The 24,616-nt window shown below is 36.2% G+C and overlaps 1 protein-coding gene across 18 annotated transcripts in view; it reads left to right on the forward strand.

Annotated features, from left to right (window-relative positions):
• The window catches only part of TIA1 (TIA1 cytotoxic granule associated RNA binding protein), a 29,236-nt gene extending 10,163 nt beyond the window's left edge, over positions 1-19,073 (forward strand). For 2 of the 18 annotated variants that reach the window (XM_035001358.1, XM_035001361.1), the window contains 12 exons: positions 331-427; positions 3,316-3,414; positions 4,166-4,220; positions 4,393-4,425; positions 5,645-5,732; positions 8,883-8,958; positions 12,623-12,731; positions 13,119-13,214; positions 13,329-13,413; positions 14,031-14,154; positions 15,108-15,253; positions 16,360-19,073. In XM_035001358.1, coding sequence (XP_034857249.1) covers positions 331-427; positions 3,316-3,414; positions 4,166-4,220; positions 4,393-4,425; positions 5,645-5,732; positions 8,883-8,958; positions 12,623-12,731; positions 13,119-13,214; positions 13,329-13,413; positions 14,031-14,154; positions 15,108-15,253; positions 16,360-16,486 — 1,135 coding nt within the window. In that variant the 3' untranslated portion in view covers positions 16,487-19,073. The other 16 variants (XM_035001362.1, XM_035001364.1, XM_035001366.1 and 13 more) reach the window with 15 other exon arrangements.
• Positions 19,074-24,616: the final 5,543 nt, after the last annotated feature.

The raw sequence follows: 24,616 nt of genomic DNA on the forward strand, positions 1-24,616 counted from the left end.
TGAGATTTTTTTTAAAGCACATCTTCCTAAGGTGAGCCTGCAGACTTAGAAACATCAGGTTTAATTTGCAAAACCTTGACTAAACACACACACACACACACAAGATTCCCCTTTACTAGTGATGTCAATGTAATTACAAGTAGCGTGTCATACATCTGCTTTGAAATAAATTTTGAAGTTTTGGCAAACTTTTAGAATCTGTTCCCAGTGGTGTGTAGTTTAAGGCAGAGATCTGCCTGTTACCAAAATTTCTTTTTCAGTAAGCAGCTTTAGAAACTGATGCAAAAGAAGCAAATTTAAAATGGTAAGTTGTTTTTCTTTGTGTTTCAGATATGTCGGCAACCTTTCCAGAGATGTGACAGAAGCTCTAATTCTCCAGCTCTTTAGCCAGATTGGACCTTGTAAAAACTGCAAAATGATTATGGATGTAAGGGTATTTTACTTAGTTAACTTTCTTCTTTTTTAATAGATTAGTTAAATCCATTACTTCCAGGAACTCCCTCTATTTTTTTAAAGAATAGTTTTTTTAAGTATGCTCTATGCTCAGCATGGGGTTCAAACTCATGATCCTGAGGTCAAGGGTCGCATGCTCTACCAACTGAACCAGCCAGGGGTCCCTCTTCCAGAAACTCTTAAATTAGTTTATACAGGGGTGCCTAAATGGCTCAGTAGGAACAGCACGGGGCTTTTGATCTTGGGGTCATGAGTTCGAGCCCCACGTTGGGTGAAGAGATTACTAAAAAAAAAATTAAACTTAAAAACTGCAGGGTCATTCATTTAAAAAAAAAGTAGTTTAGGGGGCACCTGGGTGACTCAGACGTTGAGCGTCTGTCTTCGGCTCGGGTCATGATCATGGGGTCCTGGGATCGAGCCCCACATCGGGCTCCCTGCTCGGCGGGAAGCCTGCTTCTCCCTCTCTCACTCCCTCTGCTTGTGTTCCTGCTCTCGCTGTCTGTCTCTCTCTCGAGTAAATAAGTAAAATCTTTAAAAAAAAAAAAAAGTATACAGTCTAAATTCCTAGTAATTTTAGTGAATTTAAGTCAGTCTTAGCCACTGAGTTTAACTTACTTTACTAATAAATAAAGGAGGAAGAGAAGAGAACTAATTATTTTTAGAGCAAATAAGAACTATATGTAGGCTCTTGTTTTAAGGTGCATTGAGGTATCAGAATTGTTTTATATGTGCTATCAGTTGATTGGCTAAGTTACTACAATTACATTAGGAAATTGGGTTAAAAATAATATACTGTGAAAGTGTTTGTGTGTGTTGAAAGCGTTTTTAACTTTTAAATGTTATGATTCAAGCTTTTCTTGCATTGTGGCAATTCCCATTCATCTGTAATTGCTGTTAACCCTGAATCATAGCATGTATAAAAAGACAAGTCTAAATTCCAGTCTATTCATACTGTTGGACTGATGTTCTTAGTTACGAATTTTATACTCTCTGGAGTATAAAGGCTGATAGTGTGAATGCTTAGATCTTTTTATCAAAGAAGTGCAGTCTTTTCCGAGTACAAATTAAGTAAAATTAAGACTTTTTCATTTGATTATGCTGAAGTGTAAGTTACTTTGTGTAACATTAATGCCTGCCAACACTCACCTTTGTAATAGAATTACCATTAAGTGTAGCATTAGTTTGAATTATGCAGGTTTTTTTTAACACTTTTATATTCTTTAATTTTTTTTAAGATTTTTAAAAATTTATTTAATTTATAGAGCAAGTGTGAGAGAGAGGGAGAGAGCGCAGAGCCCACCATGGGGTTGATCCCAGGACACCAAGATCATGACACGAGTAGGTTGCTTAACCGACTAAGCCACCCAGGTGCCCCTCTTTAATGTTTTTAAAATAAAATGATTGTCTCAATATTATAAATTTTGTGGTTGCCTCCTTACTCTAACATTCTTAAAAATCATTGCCAGTGACTTCTTTAAACAATTAATTGTCCTTGAAACAAAATAGTAATTTCTTTATTCTAGTGTCATTGTAGTCTTTTGAATTAGTTTCCTATTTTAACAATTCTGCTTAGGAGTTTATGGAAAGAATTAAAAAATGGACTCAGGGGCGCCTAGGTGTCTCAGTCGTTAAGCGTCTGTCTTCGGCTCAGGTTATGATCCCAGGGTCCTGGGATTGAGCCCCACATCAGGCTCTCTGCTCCATGCAAAGCCTGCTTCTCCCTCTCCCACTCCCCCCGCTTGTGTTCCATCTCTTGCTGTGTGTCTTTCTCTGTCCAATAAATAAATAAAATCTTTAAAAAAATGGACTCAAAAGTCATTTTGTATTTTGCAGATAGGTGTAAAATATGGGGTGTTTTTTCTGCTGCTTTAATTTACAATAAAGCATCCAAGCTGCACTTACCAGACCTCAACTACTTGGAACACCAGAAAAGAGGAGAATTTTTAAAAGACTATAGGCAAGGGCGCCTGAGTGGCTCAGTTGGTTAAGCAACTGCCTTCGGCTCAGGTCATGATCCTGGAGTCCCGGGATCGAGTCCTGCATCGGGCTCCCTGCTCGGCGGGGAGTCTGCTTTTCCCTCTGACCCTCCCGACCCTCCCCCCTCTCATGCTCTCTCTCTGTCTCTCTCTCTCAAATAAATAAATAAAATCTTTAAAAAAAAAAAAAAAAAAGACTAAAGGCAAAAAATTGATGTCTGAAAGGCCACATTCTAAAACCTATTCTAAAAACTTTGTTTACCAGAAAACCTCTTCAGTTTTCAGAGCCTGAAATAGGTTTAAGAAAGTTGGCTGGAACAAACAATGAATCATGGAACACTTCATCTAAAACTAATGATGTAATGTATGGGGATTAACATAAGAATAAAAAATTAAAAAAAAAAAAAAGAAAGTTGGCTGGTATTTTCACCTACTTAGCAAGTTAGAAGCAGCAAGGATATGTGTACATTTATAGCAGTAAAAGGTAACATTTAACAGGGAAGGGAGAGGAAAGATCATTAAAAGCCAGTACTGTGACTTGAGAGCATAAGAGTCTAGGCAAACTTAATTAACAACCGTAGCGTAAAGAAATGATTATATGATGAGGAATGTGTGTGTAGTTTCTATATGCATCCATCCATAATTAGGATACTTAATCATTAATACAAGATTAAATTATATGTAGTATTATAGTATAACTTGTTGATAGTATTCTTTAAAAACTGCATTTTTTTTTTAAGTGTTTACTTCCTTATCTAAAGATTTACTTGTGGAATGGACCCCTTCATTTTCCTTGGCCTGATATTTGAGATATATAAAACTTCACATAATTTTAAGATAATGGGAGTATACAACTTAAATTTGGCTTTTGTGTTTTCTTCAACAGACAGCTGGAAATGATCCATACTGTTTTGTGGAATTTTATGAGCATCGTCATGCAGCTGCAGCACTAGCTGCTATGAATGGGCGGAAGATAATGGGTAAGGTAAGCTGTCATATTTAAAGAAGGTGACTTGAAATTTTTAAGTTGTATACAATTTTGTTTACTATTTATTTATTTATTTATTGAGAGAACACACAAGCGGGGGTGGCGGGGATGGCAGAGGGAGAGAATCCCAAGCAGGCTCCACGCTCAGTGCAGAGCCCAACATGATCTCACAGCCCTGAGATCATGACCTGAGCCAAAATCAAGAATCGGACACTTAACCAACTGAGCCACCCAGATGCCCCCAATTTGATTACCTTTCAGAAGCATTATATCACTTTATAGCAGGTCACATTTAATATTTAAAAGATTGAATAAAGCTTTTTAGAGGGCATGTTTATGTTGGTATTCTTCAGGATGCCTCACACATGGTAAATACTAAAATATTTGTTGAATTACTCAAGCTTGGATGAAACCTCTAGAACTTGGGATACTAATGGGGAAGAATAAAAAGAAAAATGATTTTTACTTTAGATAAGAAAGGTTAGTTGAATGTTAACACAGAAGTATGATTAGGATTTGCCAGTATTTGAGAAAGTGTAGGTTAACCTAAAGAAAAAAAAAGAAACCTTTAAAAAAAAAAAAAAATGTAGGTTACAAGGTAAGTATTGAAACTTTGACCAGAACTGTTATCCTCTTGAATGTTTCATCTCCAACATATGCCTTCCTGTGTGTTTATAGATGCAAATCTTGTAATATCTGATTTTGAACTTTATTTTTATGGAGTATAAATGTAGAAACATTTTTTTAGGAAGTCAAAGTGAATTGGGCAACAACCCCCAGCAGTCAAAAGAAAGATACAAGCAGTAAGTATATTTTATACTCTTTGAACATTTGTTTTTATTGTACACAGTAGTTTTATTGTAAAGCATATAAACATCGTACATGTTTGCAGTAATGTTTTGATCGTTATCCTAAGATATGATTGAATGTGTTTGTGTTAATAAATTTAAGAACAAATCTAATCTTTGTCATCAGGTAGTACCGTTGTCAGCACACAGCGTTCACAAGGTAATTGTATCTTCTTAAACATAAAATGAAATCTCTTGAAAGGGTATTCACTAACCACTTGAAGTTTTTTTGTTTGATATTGGGGGGAGGTGGGAGGGAGGGGGTCGTATTTCCATTTGTCTCTCTGGCAATATTTTTCCCCCTTCTTCCCAGTGTTGACCAAATGTGGCTTGTCCGCTACTTTGGTGCTATTTCAAGCTCTCTGACCCCCATGGTAGCAGCTGATGCCTTTGAAATACTTTCACCAACTAAAGGGCAAGATACCCTGCTTCCTTGAGGTCACGATCTGTGCTTCAAACCAGATCTTCTGATTGCTTGAGTTGCTCCTGAAACTCTGTTTCCCAAATGGCAACCCAATATGTTGCTTAAGGCCTGCCAAATGGGGGTAACTTTTCTTTCCAAATATACTTTGTCAAAGTTGATGTATGTGTTCCTTTTAAAGTGTTGATCCAACTATTTTGTATTTTTAAAGTGTTTCTTTTTTTGAACGTTGTCTTTTTTAAAAAAAACTTCACATATGGGATCGTTATTTCTCTCCAATGCTTTTTTAATGGCTCTGATATAAAGTGAAGGGATTACTGTTTTCATTCTGTTGCCTTCAGTCTTAGTTCACTTGCACATGGATTCACATAAACTGAATGGTGTAATGTCTGGGCAACCAAAACTGTTGGCTTTTGAGAAAACTGTCAAATACTTTAACATCAAACTGTTGCAATGCAAGGTATTTCTTTGATTGTTCTTCAAAAAATATGGTTAAACCAAGTATATCATGTAGCTAGCTTCAGTCAGTTGTCTTACTGAGGCAAATCTAGTCTACATAACTCACAGTACCACTATTTTATTTTAATTTTAAAACCTTAATGTAGTGGTAAACTGGATAAATGTAAATAATCACTATTAAAATGGTAATTAAGTCATTAATTTTTTTTGCAAAGCTTGTTAAATATTATTTATTTTCTTAGGCCAGTATAATAATTGGCTGTAAGTAGAAATATAACTGTCAGTTTCCAGTTAGATATATCAGTCTTTAAGAGAGTCTTTCCTATATTATCACCTTCATTCATTATGTGTAAAATTGATAAGATCTGTATAGATATAGGATAGTGTTTTACTTATACTTAATCCATAAATTAAGATTATTTTATTGAATAGATTTTAGTATATTTTAAATTCTAAAATTTTATTTTTCTTTTCAATCCCCCTTCCTTCCCCTTATAAGATCATTTCCATGTCTTTGTTGGTGATCTCAGTCCAGAAATTACAACTGAAGATATAAAAGCTGCTTTTGCACCATTTGGAAGAATATCGTAAGTAACAGAGGATAAATTTAAACTGATTTTAATTAGAAACAGGCTTATGTAGAAGTAATTTGAAAATCTGTTATGAATTTTAACCCTTCAATATAATTCATTATGTTGTTTAGAGACTATTTAAGCCATTAACAGCCAGAGATTGTTTTCCCATTGATAAATCTTTGGTCTTCAATTATTTTAAAATCCTTTTTCAGTTAGCATTAGCTCCTAAAAGACAAATTTGCTATTGTACATATTTCTTATGTAAGTGTCTTGCTTAGCTTGGTCATAATCTTTAGTAATCTTTTGCTGTGACTAAGGAATTTAGACCCTTGGGACACTTCTATGATACCATGCATTTTGTGTTAATATATTTTAACAAAAAGAAACCTTAACAATTCAACCTAAAAAGCACAGTTGTTAAATATTAATCCCCAGGTATCTACCCTTTTGTTGTTGTTGTTACTATTAATAATAATGCCTTTTAGTATTTTGTGGAGCACTGTCTTGCTTGCATTTGTTATTAATCATATAGTTTAGGCCCTTTGTAAGTAGCTCGCTCAAGGTAGTGTTCATCAAAAGAATTTTAATATTTTGAAAAGCATGCCATAATAGAGTAAGAATAAGTTGATTATAGTATTTTCTTAGAAGTACTTGTTGAATTTAGAAAACAGAATTTTTGGGTTTCTGGTTGCTTTTTTAATGTTGTTCCAGCTAGAAGAGTAGTAAAAAGGAAACTTTAGCTTTGGTTTGGTTTGAGGAACAGAACAACAGCAGAGATGAGAAGGTGAGGAGACTGGAAAGTAAATGCCAATAGTATTGGTGGTAAATTTGGGGAGTTTTTATTTGAAGAGTTGTGGTTCATTGGTAGGAGGACAAAAATGAACAGTGACCAAGGAATGGCCCTAAGTAGAGGCTAACTTTAAAGGCAGTCAAAAGATTAGGGTTTATAAATGGACTCTCTTGTTGGGCAACATTTTTCTTTGTCTGTGAGAACCAATTAGGAAAATAAAGTTCTAGTTTCTTGATTGTTCCTTTTAATCTTAGGGTTTTGATGATGGTTAGCTTGCTTTCAAATACCTAGACAGGAAGGTGTTAACCTTTGGCCTCTCAAAAGCTCTATAAATCTCTGTGTACAGAATTTTGTGTTTGTTTTCATTTTGGTGTGGAGTATCTTTGTAAGTTTTATCCTATTTTCAGAGTAGTCACAGGACCATAAAAGGATTAAAGAAGGATAAAAGAACCCTGATCTAGATCTTTGCTGCTTCTTCCTTAGAGAATCCTTTCAGAAATAAGTAAGACTTAAATATATTTCAAGGCTAACATATCCTGAAACTTAACTTTAAGAAGAAAAAAATTTTCTAACATTTTAATAGATTCAATAGCTATTTTATTAAATGCTTTGATTTTGACTGAAGTAGCTTTTCTGAAAACATGGGGATTTTAGTTTGGGATTAGATAAAGATTGTTTAACAATCAGTGAGTTTAAGTTAAATGATATTCCAATTTTAATAATGACTTTTTAATCATGGATCAGTAATTTCTTTTTGTTAAATATGTTGGTATCATAATTATAGCCTAGATTTTTCTTATGATCAACCATGATTATAGGTGTATATATATATTTTTTGGTAAGGCCTTTATAATTTATGGATTATAATTTTCAGTGGAGGTAATGTATATAATGTCTAAGTTTTCGGCTACCCAAGGAGTTAGTGTTTCTAAATTTAAAAGAATGATTTTCAGTTGGTAGCATCATTTCCTGATTTTTTTGTTAAAGGAGATAAATTGATAAATATATATTGAAAGGTTCTCATGATAGCCAGATATTCTCTGTAGAGATCCTCCAACAGTACTTAATTTATAGATGGTGTGCAGTAAGTGGTGGCCTATTAAAATATTTAGTAGAAAAGATATAGTACTTTCCTGCCCTAATTTATACAGTTTATACTCTATTCCTTGAGTTTAGGGTAGTCTAACAAATTTTGGTATAGAAGTGAATCAGCTACCAAATTAAATGCATGTGTACCATACCGATAATAAGTATTTTTTCGTATTGAGAAGTGACTTGCATTAGTTGTCCCTTTTCACTACCACCTCTTTGTCATTTTGACCCTAAACACTTAATAAATCACTCCTAAATTAATCGAAATATGCTTATGTATACTTTAATATAAAATTATATTGCATGGCTTTCTGACTTGGGTTTTTGTTGTGAAAGTGCCTGTTTTGTTCATGTGTCCTGAGAGAACAAGCATTGTGACATACCTGGCTAACTTAAAAGCAGATTGCCTGTGAAGCACAATTTGAGTCCAATTTTTTGAGGTATGGAGTTTTAGCTATCATGGCTGGGTTTTTTTACTCAATCTCAAATAATAGGGCTCTGGTTATTTTGCAGAGTATCTCTGAAGAATGGACAGAATTGCCCTGGCTAACTACAAGCTACGGTTCACAGTGGATAAATGTTGGCGTGCTTTTTTACTTTCTGACTTTTTAAAATTTTGCTTTTATATCTTGTAGTTTCCAATCAATCTTATATGATTGTTATTTTAAAATTCAGTATAAAATCTTTTCTTATATAGTTTAAAACTAAAGTGTGTGTCTAGTGTTTTTCTTCAATGATTTAGCATTTCTGAAAACATCAAGTTCTCAATTTACCCATAGTCCAAAAGGGGGGTGTCGATTGATCTGAGAAAACAAAATAATTAATTTAGGAAATATACAGCTTCTCATTCTTTTAGTTTCCAGTTTTCTATTTTAATTTTTTTAATGATTAGGTAGTATATGGTGTCAAATAGAAAATTATCAGTTGCATGGTTCAAGAAAGCCATTCATCTAATGTGCCTGTGAACCCTATAAATGATTAAGTAATTTCATATGAATAGCTGCTTTTACCATGCTTAATATTTAAAAGTTTAAAAACTTTCTGAAATGGGAGGCAGTTTTTGTACAATATATACATATGTATTTAAGAAGTTACTGATTTGCATGTTTATTAAGCCTCATTTGCTAATACATGATAAATTTTATAGAATAAAAGGTGAATATGCATTAAAGGTTCATTTTAATGAAGATGAAACATAAAAATGAGTTGTGTGTGACATTCTCACTTGATATCCAGAGGAGACTTTGCAAACCTAAACTTCTGATTATTTCTGATTTCAGAGATGCCAGAGTGGTAAAAGACATGGCAACAGGAAAGTCTAAAGGATATGGCTTTGTCTCCTTTTTCAACAAATGGGTGAGCTCAGTTCAAAAGTGCGTGTGTGGTGCTTTAAGAGTAAAGACCAAAGATACTCATTTTGGGGCGCCTGGGTAGCTCAGTTGGTTAAGCCCTGCCTTCAGCTCAGGTCATGGTCTCAGGGTCCTGGGATCGAGTCCCTCATCAGGCTCCCTGCTCAGCGGGGAGTCTGCTTCTCCCTCTGACCCTCCCCCCTCTCATGTTCTCTCTATCTCATTCTCTCTCTCAAGTAAATCTTAAAAATAAAAAAATAATAAAAAAAATAAAGATACTCATTTTGTTTTAATAATTATCTTTCATCTGCCACTTGCTTATTTCACTGATAATTAACACCTTCACAAGAGGATACCTACAGAGATTACTAAAAAAATAAATAATCTTAAAAAAAATAAAAACAATAAAATGCTCCAATGGGTGGGGACTTTTTAGAAGTTATATACTAATGTATTTGAAAATGTCTTCTCATTTCTTTCATTTAACAATCATTTATTGAATACCAATTTGCATGGACTTGAAATTTCTGTGTTTTGTGGAGAAAAGGATAGTACAGTTTGTCAAATGAGAGGTGAGAATAGGGTATATACAGAAGGAAAAGCTTCATCTTCAGTATGTCAGTGGGATGAAATCTTTGGCATATCCTCCATACAATGTAATCATGTACTGTTGTTTTAAAAAATAAATATATACCATAGAAATCTTTCCATAGCTAGTACTTACGGAACAATAAAAGGAGTCTATAAATACTGATTATAGAAATATTTCTGTGGTAAATGAATTGAAAAGGCTCATTTGTGTAAAAAAGGGAGTGTGTATTTTTTGGGTATGTGTGTTCCTCTCACAGGGATAAACAAAAAACTTGCTGTGGAGTTTCCTGTTTGGGAGTTGGAAGTGAGCGGCAAATGGGGGACAGAGTTGGAAGCTTCTCACAGTATTGTACTGTTTGAAGTTTGAACCTTGTAAATGTATTATAAGTTCAAATAAATGATTTACCTCTTTTAGTGTGATAACTAAGGTTCAAAACAATTAAATGTCAGGGATGCCACACTTCAAAAATACAGGAGTGAAAGTGGGAGAATATATATATGCCTTGGAATATATACTAAGGTTTCGTTAACCTTAGATTTTAGTGTATTGCTTCTATGTTAGGACTGCCATTTGCCAAAGATAAGTTACAGAAACACTGCTGTACTTTCTGTGTAAGAATACCTTAGAGGGTAAAAAAAAGAATGCCTTAAAAAATGAGCCATTAGGAGAGCCTGACTGGCTCAGGATTGGAGTTCAAGACCCATGTTAGGCACAGAGAAATTTTTTAAGGGAAAAAAAAAAGTTTAAAGAAAATGAGCTATTAAAAGTTTTTGATAGTATGGGGGCACCTGGGTGGCTCAGTCGTTGGGCATCTGCCTTAGGCTCGGGTTGTGATCCTGGGGTCCTGGGATCGAGCGCCACATCGGGCTTCTTGTTCGGCGGGGAGTCTGCTTCTCCCTCTCCTACTCCCCCTGCTTGTGTTCCCCCCGCCCCGTCAAATAAATAAATAAAATCTTTAAAGAAAAAAGTTTTTGATAGTATGAAATGTATTTTAGAAAGGTTTTCTTTAATAAACAAGATATTTGAAATAGATACTGTATCCTTTCTTAATGGCTTTAGGTGAAGTTTATGACCATTGGTTATTGTGCCAGTTCCTTCTGACTTTTTTAAAAAATATATGTTTGCAGTTAACACCAAATATCATCAGACTTTTTTTTACTAGTTCATGTGTCTACTTACATTGGAACTGTGTGGTTATTCCTTATATGAACTCTTACTATTACTATCCAGATACTTGCTATAACAGCTTGCAACCATTTTGCCCAAAGTTTATTTTCCAAATAAGAAATTTGCCTTAAAAATGTTTACATGGCTTGCAAGTTTGGGTAAGAGAATGTAGAGTGCACTGCAATTATATCTCAGCTGTTCGCATAGTAACATGGTATCTTGGGATCTAATTGTTTATTTTGTTGTTTATTTATTTGAGAGAGCGTGGATGGAGGGGAAGGGCAGAGAGAGAGGGAGAAGCAGACTCCCCGCTGAGCAAGGAGCCTGACTTGAGGCTCAATCCCAGGACCCTGAGATCATGACCTGAGCTGAAGTCAGACACTTGACTGACTGAGCCACCCAGGCGCCCTGGGATCTAATTGTTTAAATGTGTTGTACAGGGGCACCTCCCTAAACCATTCTCTTCCTAGTGCTAAGAATGGCCTTGTTAAAACATAGATCATGATAATCTCTTAAAATCTTTTAGTTTTTTCCTCTGGCACCCTTTTTAGCTCACTAGATTCCACTGAAACTAGTTGTCTTTAACATGGCCTTTTTTTTTTTTTAAGATTTTATATATCACTTGAGAGAGCGAGAACACGCACAAGCAGGGTGAGGGGCAGAGGGAGAAGCAGGCTCCCCACTGAGCAGGGAGCCCGATACAGGGCTTGATCCCGGGACTCTGGGATTTTACCTGAGCTGAAGGCAGACCATTAACCGACTGAGCCACCCAGGTGCCCCAACATGCTTTTTTCAGATACATCCCAAACTCTTTCCTGCTGGAACACACTTCACAATGCTTTTCTCTTCACAAGGGCTTTGTTCCCTGGAGTTTTGACTTGGCTAGCTCCTGTTCCTCTCAGTGTCAGCATACATGATATATTTTAGAGAGAGCTTCCTTAATCATGCTGTCTGAAGTAGATCCCAAAGCCCATATTCTGTAGGTCATCCTTTTGTATTATTTAATTTTATTTTTTTAAAAGACTTTATTCATTTGATACAGAGGGAGAGCACAGGTAGGCAGAGGGAGAGGGAGAAGCAGGCTCCCCATTGAGCAGGGAGCCCAACGCGGGACTCGATCCCAGGACTCCGGGATCGTGACCTGAGCCGAAGGCAGATGCTTAACCGACGGAGCCATCCAGGCACCCCCCTTTTGTGTTTTTTTAATTTTTTTTTAATTTTTTATTTTTTAATGTATTTGAGAGAGAGAGTGCACAAGCAGGGGGATTGGCTGGCAGAGAGAGAAGCAGGCTCCCAGCTGAGCAGAGAGCCTGACATGGGGCTCCATCCCAGGACCCTGGGATCATGACCTGAGCCAAAGGCAGATGCTTAACCAACTGAGCCAGACAGGTCCTCCCATCCTTTTGCTTCTGTCATGGCATTTACCACAATTTGTGATAAGTTTGTGGCCCCAAAAGAATGTCAGCTCTGTGGCAGCCAAGACCATGTCTGTCTCATTAACCGGTGAATCCCTAGCACTTAATCTGCTGCCTAGAACATTGTAGCTGTTCACTTTTTGCTTGTTGGATGAATGAGAAACCAAATATTGTCACAAGTTTGTTGGATTGTATAAAGTGAGATTTTCATAATAGTCTGAGTTATTACATGAACTTTATAATAGCTATCTCATAAGGGCTTTGGGGCTCTGAACTTTTTCAGGTAATTAACATTCCCAAAGTCTGATATCCAAATAAAAGAGATAATTTAAAAGCACCATTGCATTTTAGGAAACATATTGTATATTGTGTATTTTATAAAACATTTTCATTCAGTAGACATTTGTGAAAAGCAACTGAATTTTCTCTACTGCTAATGGTCTTTCAACATCAACTAATGGTGGCTTCTTTGTCATTTCTAATGTTGTGCGGAACAGGATGCTGAAAACGCCATTCAACAGATGGGTGGCCAGTGGCTTGGTGGAAGACAAATCAGAACTAACTGGGCAACCCGAAAGCCTCCAGCTCCAAAGAGTACATATGAGTGTAGGTGTATTGGAGAAGAAAAGGAAATGTGGAATTTTGGAGAAAAATACACTAGATTTTAAATGTTAGAGCTGTTCCCGGAGACTTATTGCAGAAATAGATGAGAAGCAAATCAAGACTACTGTTCAAAATGTACTTAGTTTTCATTTTTGTAATTTTAAATAATAAATGATATTGTCTTTAATGTCAAGTCTCCTATTAAATAGAGAATATTGAGTAATTTTTTAGACGTTCTTGGGGGAGGTTTAATCCTCAATCAAATGTATTATGTATTATGCATTTTGGTCAAGGTAAAAATTACCATTATAGTAGGGTAGTTGATACTGCTTTTTTCTTTCTGAACATTTTATTTAATGAATTTAAAATATTAAACTTTTCCCTCCCCAGCAAACACCAAACAGCTATCATATGATGAGGTTGTAAATCAGTCTAGTCCAAGCAACTGTACTGTATACTGTGGAGGTGTCACTTCCGGGCTGACAGGTATGGGAGCCTTACCTGTGTGGCATTTTGAGGTTAATTTTTTAACTGAAAAGCTTAATGTCTGTAGGATTTTATATAACTTGGTGTGGTTTATTTTTGTTTTTTATCTAACAGAACAACTAATGCGTCAGACTTTTTCACCATTTGGACAAATAATGGAAATTCGAGTCTTTCCAGATAAAGGATATTCATTTGTTCGGTATGGGTGGTTTTTTTTTTAAAAAAAACTTTTTCCCCAAAAATCATTTTGAATATTTAACTTAGTAGTTTTCTTAAAAATGTACCTTGGTTGTAAAGAAATAGAAATTTCTCTAGCATTTAGCAGTATTTGCCACTGTGTTTTAGTGGCTCCTTCCTTGTAACCACAAGATCAATAAAACATTCTCTGTTAAAAGAAGTTTCTTCAGAACTACAGGATTTTTGGGAAAATATACCAAAGAAAATATACCATCTTACGGGCGCCTGAGTGGCTCAGTTGGTTAAGCGACTGCCTTCGGCTCAGGTCATGATCCTGGAGTCCCAGGATCGAGTCCCGCATCGGGCTCCCTGCTCGGCGGGGAACCTGCTTCTCCCTCTGACCCTCCCCCCTCTCATGTGCTCTCTGTCTCTCTCATTCTCTCTGTCTCAAATAAATAAATAAAATCTTTAAAAAAAAAATATATATATATATATATATATATATATATATACACCATCTTACTCTTTTGTGTGAAGTGCCTCTTATACCTCAGGCTCAGCTTGATTTTTAAAAATGGGTTTTATTCATAAGTACCTTAAACAGTTTATATTGGTGATTCTTAATATTCTTTTCAATAGGTTCAATTCCCATGAAAGTGCAGCACATGCAATCGTTTCTGTTAATGGAACTACCATTGAAGGTCATGTCGTGAAATGCTATTGGGGCAAAGAAACTCTTGATATGATAAACCCTGTGCAACAGGTGAGAGGATTCTTGACTTTGTAGAGTAATTGCTGGGCTAATAATAGGTTATTTTAAAATGAAATTATTGATAATCCTTGTTAATAGGTTCTAGCTAAATATATAAGGGCTCTTCCTGTATGTGTTATAGTTCTAGAGTGGTAGTTTACCTAACAGGGTGTTCAGGCTTTTTTCTTAACACTTGGTAGATTTATTCACATACTATTTGGAGAACTCACAAGCATGTTTGACTCAGTTGGAACAAAAGCTATAAATATATTTAGAACCTTGGCATTTTTTCTATATTTTGCTGCTTACGTTTTTCCAGGCAGCTTTAATGGTTCAGATGTGATCCCATAAAGATTTCTGTGAGGGGGCACCTGGGATGACTCAATCAGTTAAGCATCTGACTCTTGATTTCGGTTCAGGTCATGATCCCAGGGTCGTGAAATCAAGACCCGCATCAGCTCTGTGCTGTGCGTGGAGCCTGCTTAATATCCGCTGTCTTGCATGCTCTTGCACTCTCTCTCTTTAAGAAAAAAAAAAAAAAAGTTTTCTGTGAACAAATTGTAAATGGAGCACCAAGAAAGGAATAAGAAAATCCTAAACTATATAAGCTATATAAGTTTTTTAGGTAAACTGAATATAGGAATAAGTAATCTTTTCTATTTTCCCTATCTAGTTTAATTTACAAAACACTTAAACATGTACTGAGTTCGATATTTATTATTGGAACATTACCTACTGCCTTACAAAGAGCGTGCCATTTAGAGCATGAGGAAGAGTTACAGCAGTATAACCTCACTCTTTTTTTTTTTTAACGCATTTATCTCATAAACTCTTGTTTATCCTTTTATTTTAATTGCAATGATGGCCCTATGTGTTATGGCTATATATTTGTGGTGCATTAGGAGTGAATGTGTACATATAACTTCAAATAATACTAAATTACTTGTTGTAATTTTACTTAATAGCAGAATCAAATTGGGTATCCACAAGCTTATGGCCAGTGGGGCCAGTGGTATGGAAATGCACAACAAATTGGCCAGTATATGCCTAATGGTTGGCAGGTACCTGCATATGGAATGTATGGCCAGGCGTGGAGTCAGCAGGGATTTAAGTAAGCATATTTTCTTTTCTCCTTTATTATTAGTCTTTGAAAAAGTTAAGAACTTAGGAAGAGATTTTAAGTAATTAGTAGGTAATGTGGTCCTCTGTCTAAAGCAAGTTTTAGCCTTTGAAGGACTTAGTTTAGAGCTGTTTTTAATTTATAGTTTTAAGTGTATTTCTTTAAAAATTTCTCTGGAAATGTGCTGCTCTGAGGCATAACCAGTGTTAAAAGAATTTTAGTAATGCTTGGTAATGAATCAACTCATATTAAAGTAAGAAAATGAGAGCTTAATAATGCTAAGCTTTTTATTTGAGTAATGATCATTTAGCCATTCTTGGATACAGTTATTTTGATGCTAGTTGTTTTATTCGTTATGCTTTTTTTTTCTGCACTATAGGGTTTATTACATATTGTTATATGAATGCTGCTTTATACACCTTGAATTATGAAATTTCACTTAAATTTTTGAAAAAGAAACTAAAAATACTTTGCATTTTTTATTTTAAAAGAATCTTGTATTTGTGGGGTGCCTGGCTGGCTCAGCCATTAGAGCATGAGACTTTTGGTTTTGGGGTTGTAAGTTTGCGCCCTGTGTTGGATGTAGCTTACTTAAAAATAAAATCTTTTAAAAAATAAAAGAACCTTATATTTGTAATGTTGAAAAATATTATGAGCTTACATATGCTAATAATTGTTTTAATGGTTTTTTTGGGAGTAATATAAGTGGTAGTCTCTATTGTGCCAAATGATCGAGTTTCTTTCAGGTAGTGGTTTGTTCAATTTATGTCTAACCCAGGTGCACAGTTTTCCTTTCTGAGATTAGAAATGACTTTTTTCTGAATTCAAAGGAGAGAAATGTTTACAGGTAAAGGGTATTTTTTTTTTTTTTTTAGCTATATTAAACTAACAAAATTAAACTGCACAAATTAAACACTATGAGGATGCTTGTTTTTAAGAGAAAAAACTTTTGCCTTTGCTTGGCATAACCATTATTCTTATATTTGGGCTTAAGTAAAAGTATTTTTTCTATGTATATGTTATTTTTTCTCGGCATTACATTTTATTTTAATCAGTGGATTTCCCCTCCTCTCTGCTTCTTTCACATTTTCTACCAGTCAGACACAGTCTTCTGCACCATGGATGGGACCAAATTATGGAGTGCAGCCACCTCCAGGACAGAATGGCAGCATGTTGCCTAATCAGCCTGCAGGGTATCGAGTGGCAGGGTATGAAACCCAGTGAAAAAGGACTCCATAATCTAAAGCCAGTGGCTTGAGGCTACAGGGAGTGTAGTAAAGCCGTTGTTTACTTAAAGATTTATCAAATCAGTCAGTGCAAATGTCAGATACAATGTATTTATTTAAAAGATTCATTTTTAATCATGAAATTACTTATCATCCACATTGTTTTAAAAAGAAACAAGATGCTGGATGTCTGCCAATTTTTGCCTTCATTACCTTTTTTGATAAAGTTTCTCAGATCCTTGTTTCAAATACAAATGCAGGGATTGCTGCCACTTTTTTAAAATTAAGAGGCAGAAAATTGCACAATGTTGAACTTTTTTCCACTAAAGTAGTGTGCAGTTCTAGTTTGCATTCCTGATATGATTTAAAACATGTAATATAAAGATGTTAAAAAAAAAATGAAGTACCAAAACTGTGCAAAGTCTAGAAGTTCTTTGTAATCTTCAGCTTGTGCACAATTCTGTTTTAGGGTTTTTTGTTTTTTGTTTTTTGTTTTTTTAAAAGCATTGTTTGAACTGTCCCATCTCCACTGTTTTCCCTTTGGGGTTTTAAAATATAAATTATAAGTTTACATCATTTTTGTAACTACATTTTTCACAAATTTGTCTTGCCTTATTAAATTTCTGTAAAATATACTTAAATGGGGAAAAAAATGATGTTCACTTAGATTGAAAACTTTTCTCAGATGGATTGATAATTGCATTCATTTTGTGTTTTATATGAGAAGGTGCCTCAAGAATTCCCTCTTGGATTTGTTTAAAGGATTTTTATCTTCTGTGATAAACTTTGCTGTGTACCAGGAAATATAAAAGCAAAAACTTGCTACTAAAGAAAATCTCTGAAATGTGAGACGTTCTTATGAGCCTGTGTTAATTTCATGTGTCAACTTCTACATTTATGTGTATTGTTTCATTCTGTAAAATGTTTTAGCAATTTAATATTTTGCACAGTTAGCAAGCTTTGTATGTCATTTCCTTCTTAAAGGCATCATGCAGAGTTGACAGGAGATTTCTAAGGTTTTAAGTTGTTTGCATGTGAATATCAAATACACACTTCGGTAGTCTTTGAATACAAAGTCATCTGCTCTTGTTTTTCAAGAATTTTGAGACACAAAGTTGTATGTAAAGGAATATATTAATTTGCCATTTTCTAGTTATATTTACTCAAAAAGAGTAAATTAACTTAATTTTAATACGTACAAATGATAGCTGTGAAACTGTAGAATATCCTATATCAGGCTTGGAGTTCGTTGTGCACTTCAAAATCAGCCTGAAGGACCAGCCGGGCAAAGCATTTTTTAAATGTTCAGAGGCCAAAAGATAAACAAAACAAAACAAAACAAAAACCTTAAAATCCTACCTCCTTAAACAGCCTTCAAAGAGGAGAATCCTCAGTGCAATCATTATTTTGATTCTTTTGGTACCTGTTTTCCTGGAGTTCCCAATTTTATTATTTTGGGGTGGCTCCGAGCATTAGGTTTAATCTTTGATGGCATTGTTCTAGTTTTGAAATTTCTAGTACATTTCAGAGTCTCTTAGAAGAGTTGTGGGAGATTTTTGTTTTGTTTTCAGTGAAAGTCACAAACTCTCTTCTTCCTTTACTCACAAGGGGGAAGAGTCCTCAGTATACATATTTGGATGGTTTGTTGTTTTTAAGACCTTCAGAGAGCTCCTAGCATTTAGCAACAGAAAAGGCCTGTGAAATCTTAAGTTTCCTGGCCTTGTCTCTTCCAGGTAGGAGCAAATGAAGCTGGTCTCTAAAGCCAATATTCATGTAAACCAGAGCCCAGGAAAGACAGCTCATAAGTGTTTAATTCTCTGGAGCTCAATTCTATGCAGTTGTACTGATGTTTCATTACGTACGTCACTGTGTATTTTTAAGTGTTGATACATTAAAAGTTGCTTTATGGAAGATGAGTAAATTTTTTAAATACTTGGGAATTTTATTTCCTTTTTAACGTCTACAGATCAGGACATGGGACCAGAAGCAGCTTAAATGAAATACTCAAAAAGTAAAATATCAGGAAGCTATTTTTAGATTCTTCTGGTTTATGTTTCTATTTTAAGACCCTTATTATTTTTCTTACTCAAAAATATTTTATTTCCTGTACATCTGTGGACTGCAGGGTAAATTATTTGGGCATAAGTAATTTAAGCAAAAGTATAGTTTTTCTTTCATTTTGACTTTCTCAAGTAACACTTTTTATTAGCCAGTATATTTTCTTATTGCACAAATTTTAAAGTGTACATTAACTACTTTTTGAGAAGAAACTGGTATTTCTCAAAAAAGTTACTACTGAACAAATTGACATTTCAGGAACATTGCTAACTTTGGTTTAAATCTTACTCCTAGTGTTAAAATCATTAAAAGATTTTTTAGTCTAAAAATAATACTGGTATTAGTATCAGGTAAGGAAATTAAAGTTTTAAAAATGGTTTCGTTCTCTGCAATATGCATTCAGATTTTACTATAAAATACATCTGGTACTGTAAAGAACCTGAAGTGATTCACACTTAATGGGTCGTTAATCCAGTATTCTTTGCCCTGACTGTTTGGATATTAAAGTTCCTTTATGTTTTCTATAACCTGTGGGATCTTCTTGCAGTGATTATTGTGTGTGAAAGATTTTTCTTTTTGGTCTAACCATATTGTTATATTCACTCAGGTATTTGTTAGATTTTTTTTTTTAACCTTATTCCAGAAACCATGGTTTGCATTGGATTACTATTTAATACCACAAAGAATTGGCATTCTGTAGATTTAACTCATTATAAAACTAGGATCTCATTTTCCTTGTTGATACTATCTCCCTGTTGAAAATTAGTTCCACATTGTAGTTTTATTTTCCTGGTTTGTCCCTGTGCTTGCTCGTCTTCCTTTTTTATGTGTGTTAGAGTTCAGTTGACATACGAGAAGGTGGTTGGTAGGGACTAGATTATATACACAAAGAGTTAGGTTTGCTGTGGGGTGCTCTTGAGGTTGAAAATTGGAAAGTAAAGTGTGTTTGTAGGAATTAAAAAGCAAACCCTTTAGAGGCACCTGGCTGGCTCAGTTGGTAGAAAACATCCAACACTTGATGGTGGGGTTGTGAGCTCAAGTCCCACGTTGGGTGTAGAGACTACTTTAAAACAAACAAAAAACTTCTTTCAATGAAAAATAGTTCTAAAGACAAAATCGTTTTTTTGTGGGAGGTTTTTCCATTTTTTCCTGTCACTGCAATTTTGACTGTTGTGTTTAGAACTGCAAGAACCTACCTTCAAAACAACACATTTTATTTTATTTTATTTTTAAAGATTTTATTTATTTGTCAGAGAGAGAGAAGGAGAGAAAGCACGAGCAGGGGGAGTGGCAGGCAGAGGGAAAAGCAGGCTTCCTGCTGAGCAAGGAACCCGATGCGGGACTCAATCCCAGGACCCTGAGATCATGACCTGAGCTGAAGGCAGATGCTTAAACAACTGAGCCACCCAGGCGTCCCAAAAACAACACATTTTAATTTAGGAGGCTTAATAAAACATACATGAATGTGTCTAACTTGAATAGGATTTTATATTATGGCCTCTGATGTTGGAAGCAGCTGAAGTTCTGATGGTAATTCGACTAAAAAAGGAAAAAGTAGACATCCGTCTCAGGATTACTAGGCTAGGAATAGGGATTTAGTACAATTTTACTAATACCAGGGAAGTTAGATTCCTAGCTCCTTATCCTTGTCCAGTTCTAGGATTTGGAGGATGCTTACATGGAAAAAATAAACAACTTTAGAAAGAAAAGACAGATGCTGACATTTGAGGGTCCCCACCAAAAAGCCAGCTGGCCACCAATCCTCTTACAGTGGAGAATGCCAATCAGTAAGCCCTGTCCATGTACACAAGTCTTCCAAACAGGTGTTCAGTGCTTCACTTTTAAATAAAGACAGCTAAAGATCACCAGAAATTGGGCACCTGGGTGGCTCAGTTGGTTAAGCGTCTTCCTTCGGCTCAGGTCATGATCCCAGAGTCATGGGATCAAGCCCCACATCGGGCTCCCTGCTCAGTGGGAACCTTGCTTCTCCCTCTGCCCCTCCCCCTGCTCATGCTTTCTCTCTCAAATAAATAAAATCTTTAAAAAGAAAATCACCAGAAATTGAGGGTAATTGTGAAAGATCTAAACAAAAAGCAATTCTCAAGAATCCAACAAACTTCTAAGCATTGTAATATCCTCAGATATAAGAAGATACTCTAAGAAATTAGAACAGGATACTAATAAAATGTTAGAAGAAATTAAAATATGAATACATTCAGTGAGAATATTAAAAGACAAGGAAATGTTCTAGAACAGAAATCCAAAATGGAGGGGGAGGGGCACCTGGGTGGCTCAGTCGTTAAGCGTCTGCCTTCGGCTCAGGTCATGATCACAGGGTCCTGGGATCGAGCCCCGCATCGGGCTCCCTGCTCAGCGGGAAGCCTGCTTCTCTCTCCCACTCTCCCTGCTTGCTCGCTCGCTCTCTCTCAAATAAAATCTTAAAAAAAAAAAAAAAATGGAGGGGGAAAATAAATTGGAATCAATTCAGGAGGTTTAAATACAACCAATAGGAGTTCCAGGAAGAGAACAGAGAAAATAAAGCAGTGGTTGAAATTTATTAGAAAATAAAATTTCCTTGATAAACTTGAGTCTCAAGATTGAAAAAAAGCTATTATTGAATTAGCACAATAAATATTAAAGACCCATGGAAAGGCACATCACCATGAAATTTTAGGACACCAGACATGAAGAGAATAAAATTTACCAGAGAGCAAAAGAATTGAGAATAATACTCAACAGCAACACTAGAAACTAGGGATCCGTGCGTGGGGTAGTGTCTTCAAAAGTTTGAATTATATATCCAATGATATTTTATACACACACATGCACTGCCATGGGTGAACATTGAATAAAGACATTTTTGGATGTGCAAATTCTCTTCCCTGAATTCACTGGTTCTCAGTTACTGGATAAGCTCCATAAAAATGAGAGCAAATCAAAAAATGTGTCTAGGAATGGGGTCCAACATGGGAGTCCTGGATAACAGTTGTGAAGCAACTTGGCAGCCAGTCTAGATTGATGGTCAGAGGGCTCAACTTGATCATCTGACAGGTTGGGCTATGTAGATAATTACAGAATGAGCCATTTTACAGGAGGGCGGACGATGTAAGAAGACTTTAATGTTGGAAGAAAATCAGGCAAGTGAGAAGAGGCAATTGTCGCGAAAAACATCCTAACGAAAAGGAAACATTCCCTTCCTGGGCCAAGTACATGTACTAAGGTATTTAAGAAGTTTTTTTGAATTACATTCGTAAATATTTGTAGTATTCCCCTGCTTAGAATATTGTTGGATATCCTCTGCCTATCATGTTTCTATCATTTGTTCTTAGTTCTTTTTATCTTTTTGTTTGCTTGTTCTCATTTCTAATCTCTGTTCTGTAACATGCTTCCTACGGTTTCCAGATTCACTTGTGCTCCTTTTAATTTAGTCTTTTTTTTTTCTAAGATCTGTTTCTTTTAGGGGCGCCTGGGTGGGCTCCGTTGGTTAAAAGGCTGCCTTCAGCTCAGGTCATGGTTCCAGGGTCTTGGGATCGAGCCCTGCATTGGGCTCCTTGCTTGGCGGGAAACCTGCTTCTCCCTCTCCCACTCCCCCTGCTTGTGTTCCCTTTCTCGCTGTTTCTCTTTCTCTGTCAATGAAATAAATAAAATCTTAAAAAAAAAAAAAGATTTATTTATTTTAGAGATCAAGAGTGAATGAATGAGGGGAGGGGCAGAGGGAGAGAGAATCCACAAGCAGACTTCCCACTGAGCATGGACCCTGATGTGGGGCTCCATCTCAGACCCTGAGATCATGACCTGAGCAGAAACCAGGAGTCGCCTGCTCAACTGACTGAGCCACTCAGGTGTCCCTGGTCTTCATTCATGAAATGGGTTTTGTCATTTTCTGTTTCCTAAGTTATTACCAATTTCTGTTTCACTTCAGGGACAAATCTTCCCTGAGTTCTTGTTTTTTTGTTTTTTTTTTTTAATTTTAATTCCAGTAGAGTTAGTATACAGTGTTGTATTAGTTCTAGGTGTACAATATAGTGATTCCACAGTTCTATGCATTACTAAGTGCTGATCAAGATAAGTTACTCTTAATCCCCATCACCTGTTTTCACCCATCAACCCACCCACCTCCCCTCTGGCAACCATCAGTTTGTTCTCTGTAGTTAAGAGTTTTTTTGGTTTGTCTTTTTATTTCTTCATTTGTTTTGTTTCTTAAATTCCACATATAAGTGAAATCACATATAAGTCAAATCATTTGTCTCTGACTTATTTCACTTAGTATTATACCCCAGATCCATCCATGTTTTTGCAAGTGGCAATATTTTATTCTTTTTCATGGCTGAGTAATAGTGTGTGTGTGTGTGTGTGTGTGTGTAAACCCCACATCTTTATCCATTCATCTGTTAATGGGCACTTGGGCTGTTGCCGTAATTTGGCTATTGCAGTTAATGTTGCAATAAACCTAGGAGGGCATATATATATATTTGGGAAAATATTTAGTAGTGAGATTACTGGATCATACGGTAATTCTATTTTTAATTTTTTGAGGAACCTCCATACTGTTTTCCACAGTGGCTGCACCAGTTTGCATTCCCACCAGCAGCGCATGAGGATTCCTTTTTTCTCCGCCTTCTCACCAACCCTTGTTTCCTGTGTTTTTTTATTTTTGCCATCCTGAGAGGTGTGAGGAATTCTTGTATTTCTTAGCTGCATTTGCTTCATTAGGTTGGTTTGATTCACATTAGAATGTTGGTGTATTATCCGCAGCTGCTTTGTGGGAACATTTTTCTTGTGTGTTTTCTCCAGGGAAACTCTAGGTAGTTTTGCTATTTCATATTTTTAGAGTATCTACACAGGTGTTGTGTTAATTCCTTTCTATTTATTTGTATTTGAAACCGTTAGGAGAATGAAGGAGAGGAACCCCATCCAGTTTTCTTACCTCCCTCCTCTGGCTACAATGAATTCTCTCTCTTGGGATGTGACTTTTTTTTTAAGATTTTATTTATTTGAGAGAGAGAGAACAGGGAATAGGACTGGTGGTGCGAACAGCAAAGGGAGAGAGAGAAGCAGGCTCCCTGCTGAGCAGGGAGCCTGACATGGGGCTCGATCCCAGAACCCCAGGATCATGACCTGAGCTGAAGGCAGACGCTTAACCGACTGAGCCACCCAGGCGCCCCAGGATGTGACCTTGCTCAGAAGTTCTATGTGGACTCTCATCTCCCTGGGTTCCTTCATCTGCTACATTAAGAGACCTAATTCCTGCCTTTCAAGGAGATCCCCTAACTTGCTTTCTGAAAGACCTCTGGAATCCCAGGCACTACACACCTCTTTCTTCCTTCCCTACCACTCCCAGCACTCACTTGTTCAGTCCTCACAGCAGGCTCCACGCAGAGTGTGGCTCTTCTCAGAATGAATATTAGCAGAGTGGGATCTGCCACCACCAGCCCACTCACCCCATTCTTCCCACAGTACACTCTGTTGGCCTCCCATCCAGTACCACTCAATGTGGAATTTGTAAGTTTTCTCTGCCTCCTTAGTGTCACCTAAGATAGTGTTTGTGGGGTCAGTGGTCATTATGTTTTCCTTGTTGCGCTCTATGGTTTCTAGGAGTGAAAAGATCCAGAACCAGGCTGCTAACATGTTTCTACAGAATCAGAACCCCAAAAGAATCTTTTAAACAAGTAAATCCAGGGGCGCCTCGGTGGCTCAGTCATTAAACGTCTGCCTTCGGTTCAGGTCATGATCCCAGGGTCCTGGCATCAAGCCCCGCATCGGGCTCCCTGCTCCGCAGGAAGCCTGCTTCTCCCTCTCCCACTCCCCCTGCTTGTGTTCCCTCTCTCGCTGTGTCTCTCTCTGTCAAATAAATAAATAAAATCTTTAAAAAACCAAAAAAAAGTAAATCCAATTGTGACCCACACACACCCTGTCGCTTGAAAGTTTGCTTCAAATTGCATTTAAGATGTAATCTAAAATCTTTAGTAAGGGGGGTGCCTGGCTGGCTCAGTGAATAGAACATGAGACTTTTGATCTTGGGGTTGAGTTCAAGCCCATGTTGGGTATGGAGATTACTTAAAAATAAAAT

This window comes from Mirounga leonina, unplaced genomic scaffold (genome assembly GCF_011800145.1).
Source record: "Mirounga leonina isolate KUSES-001 unplaced genomic scaffold, KU_Mleo_1.0 Mir_125, whole genome shotgun sequence".
In the NCBI taxonomy this organism is placed as follows: Eukaryota; Metazoa; Chordata; class Mammalia; order Carnivora; family Phocidae; genus Mirounga; species Mirounga leonina.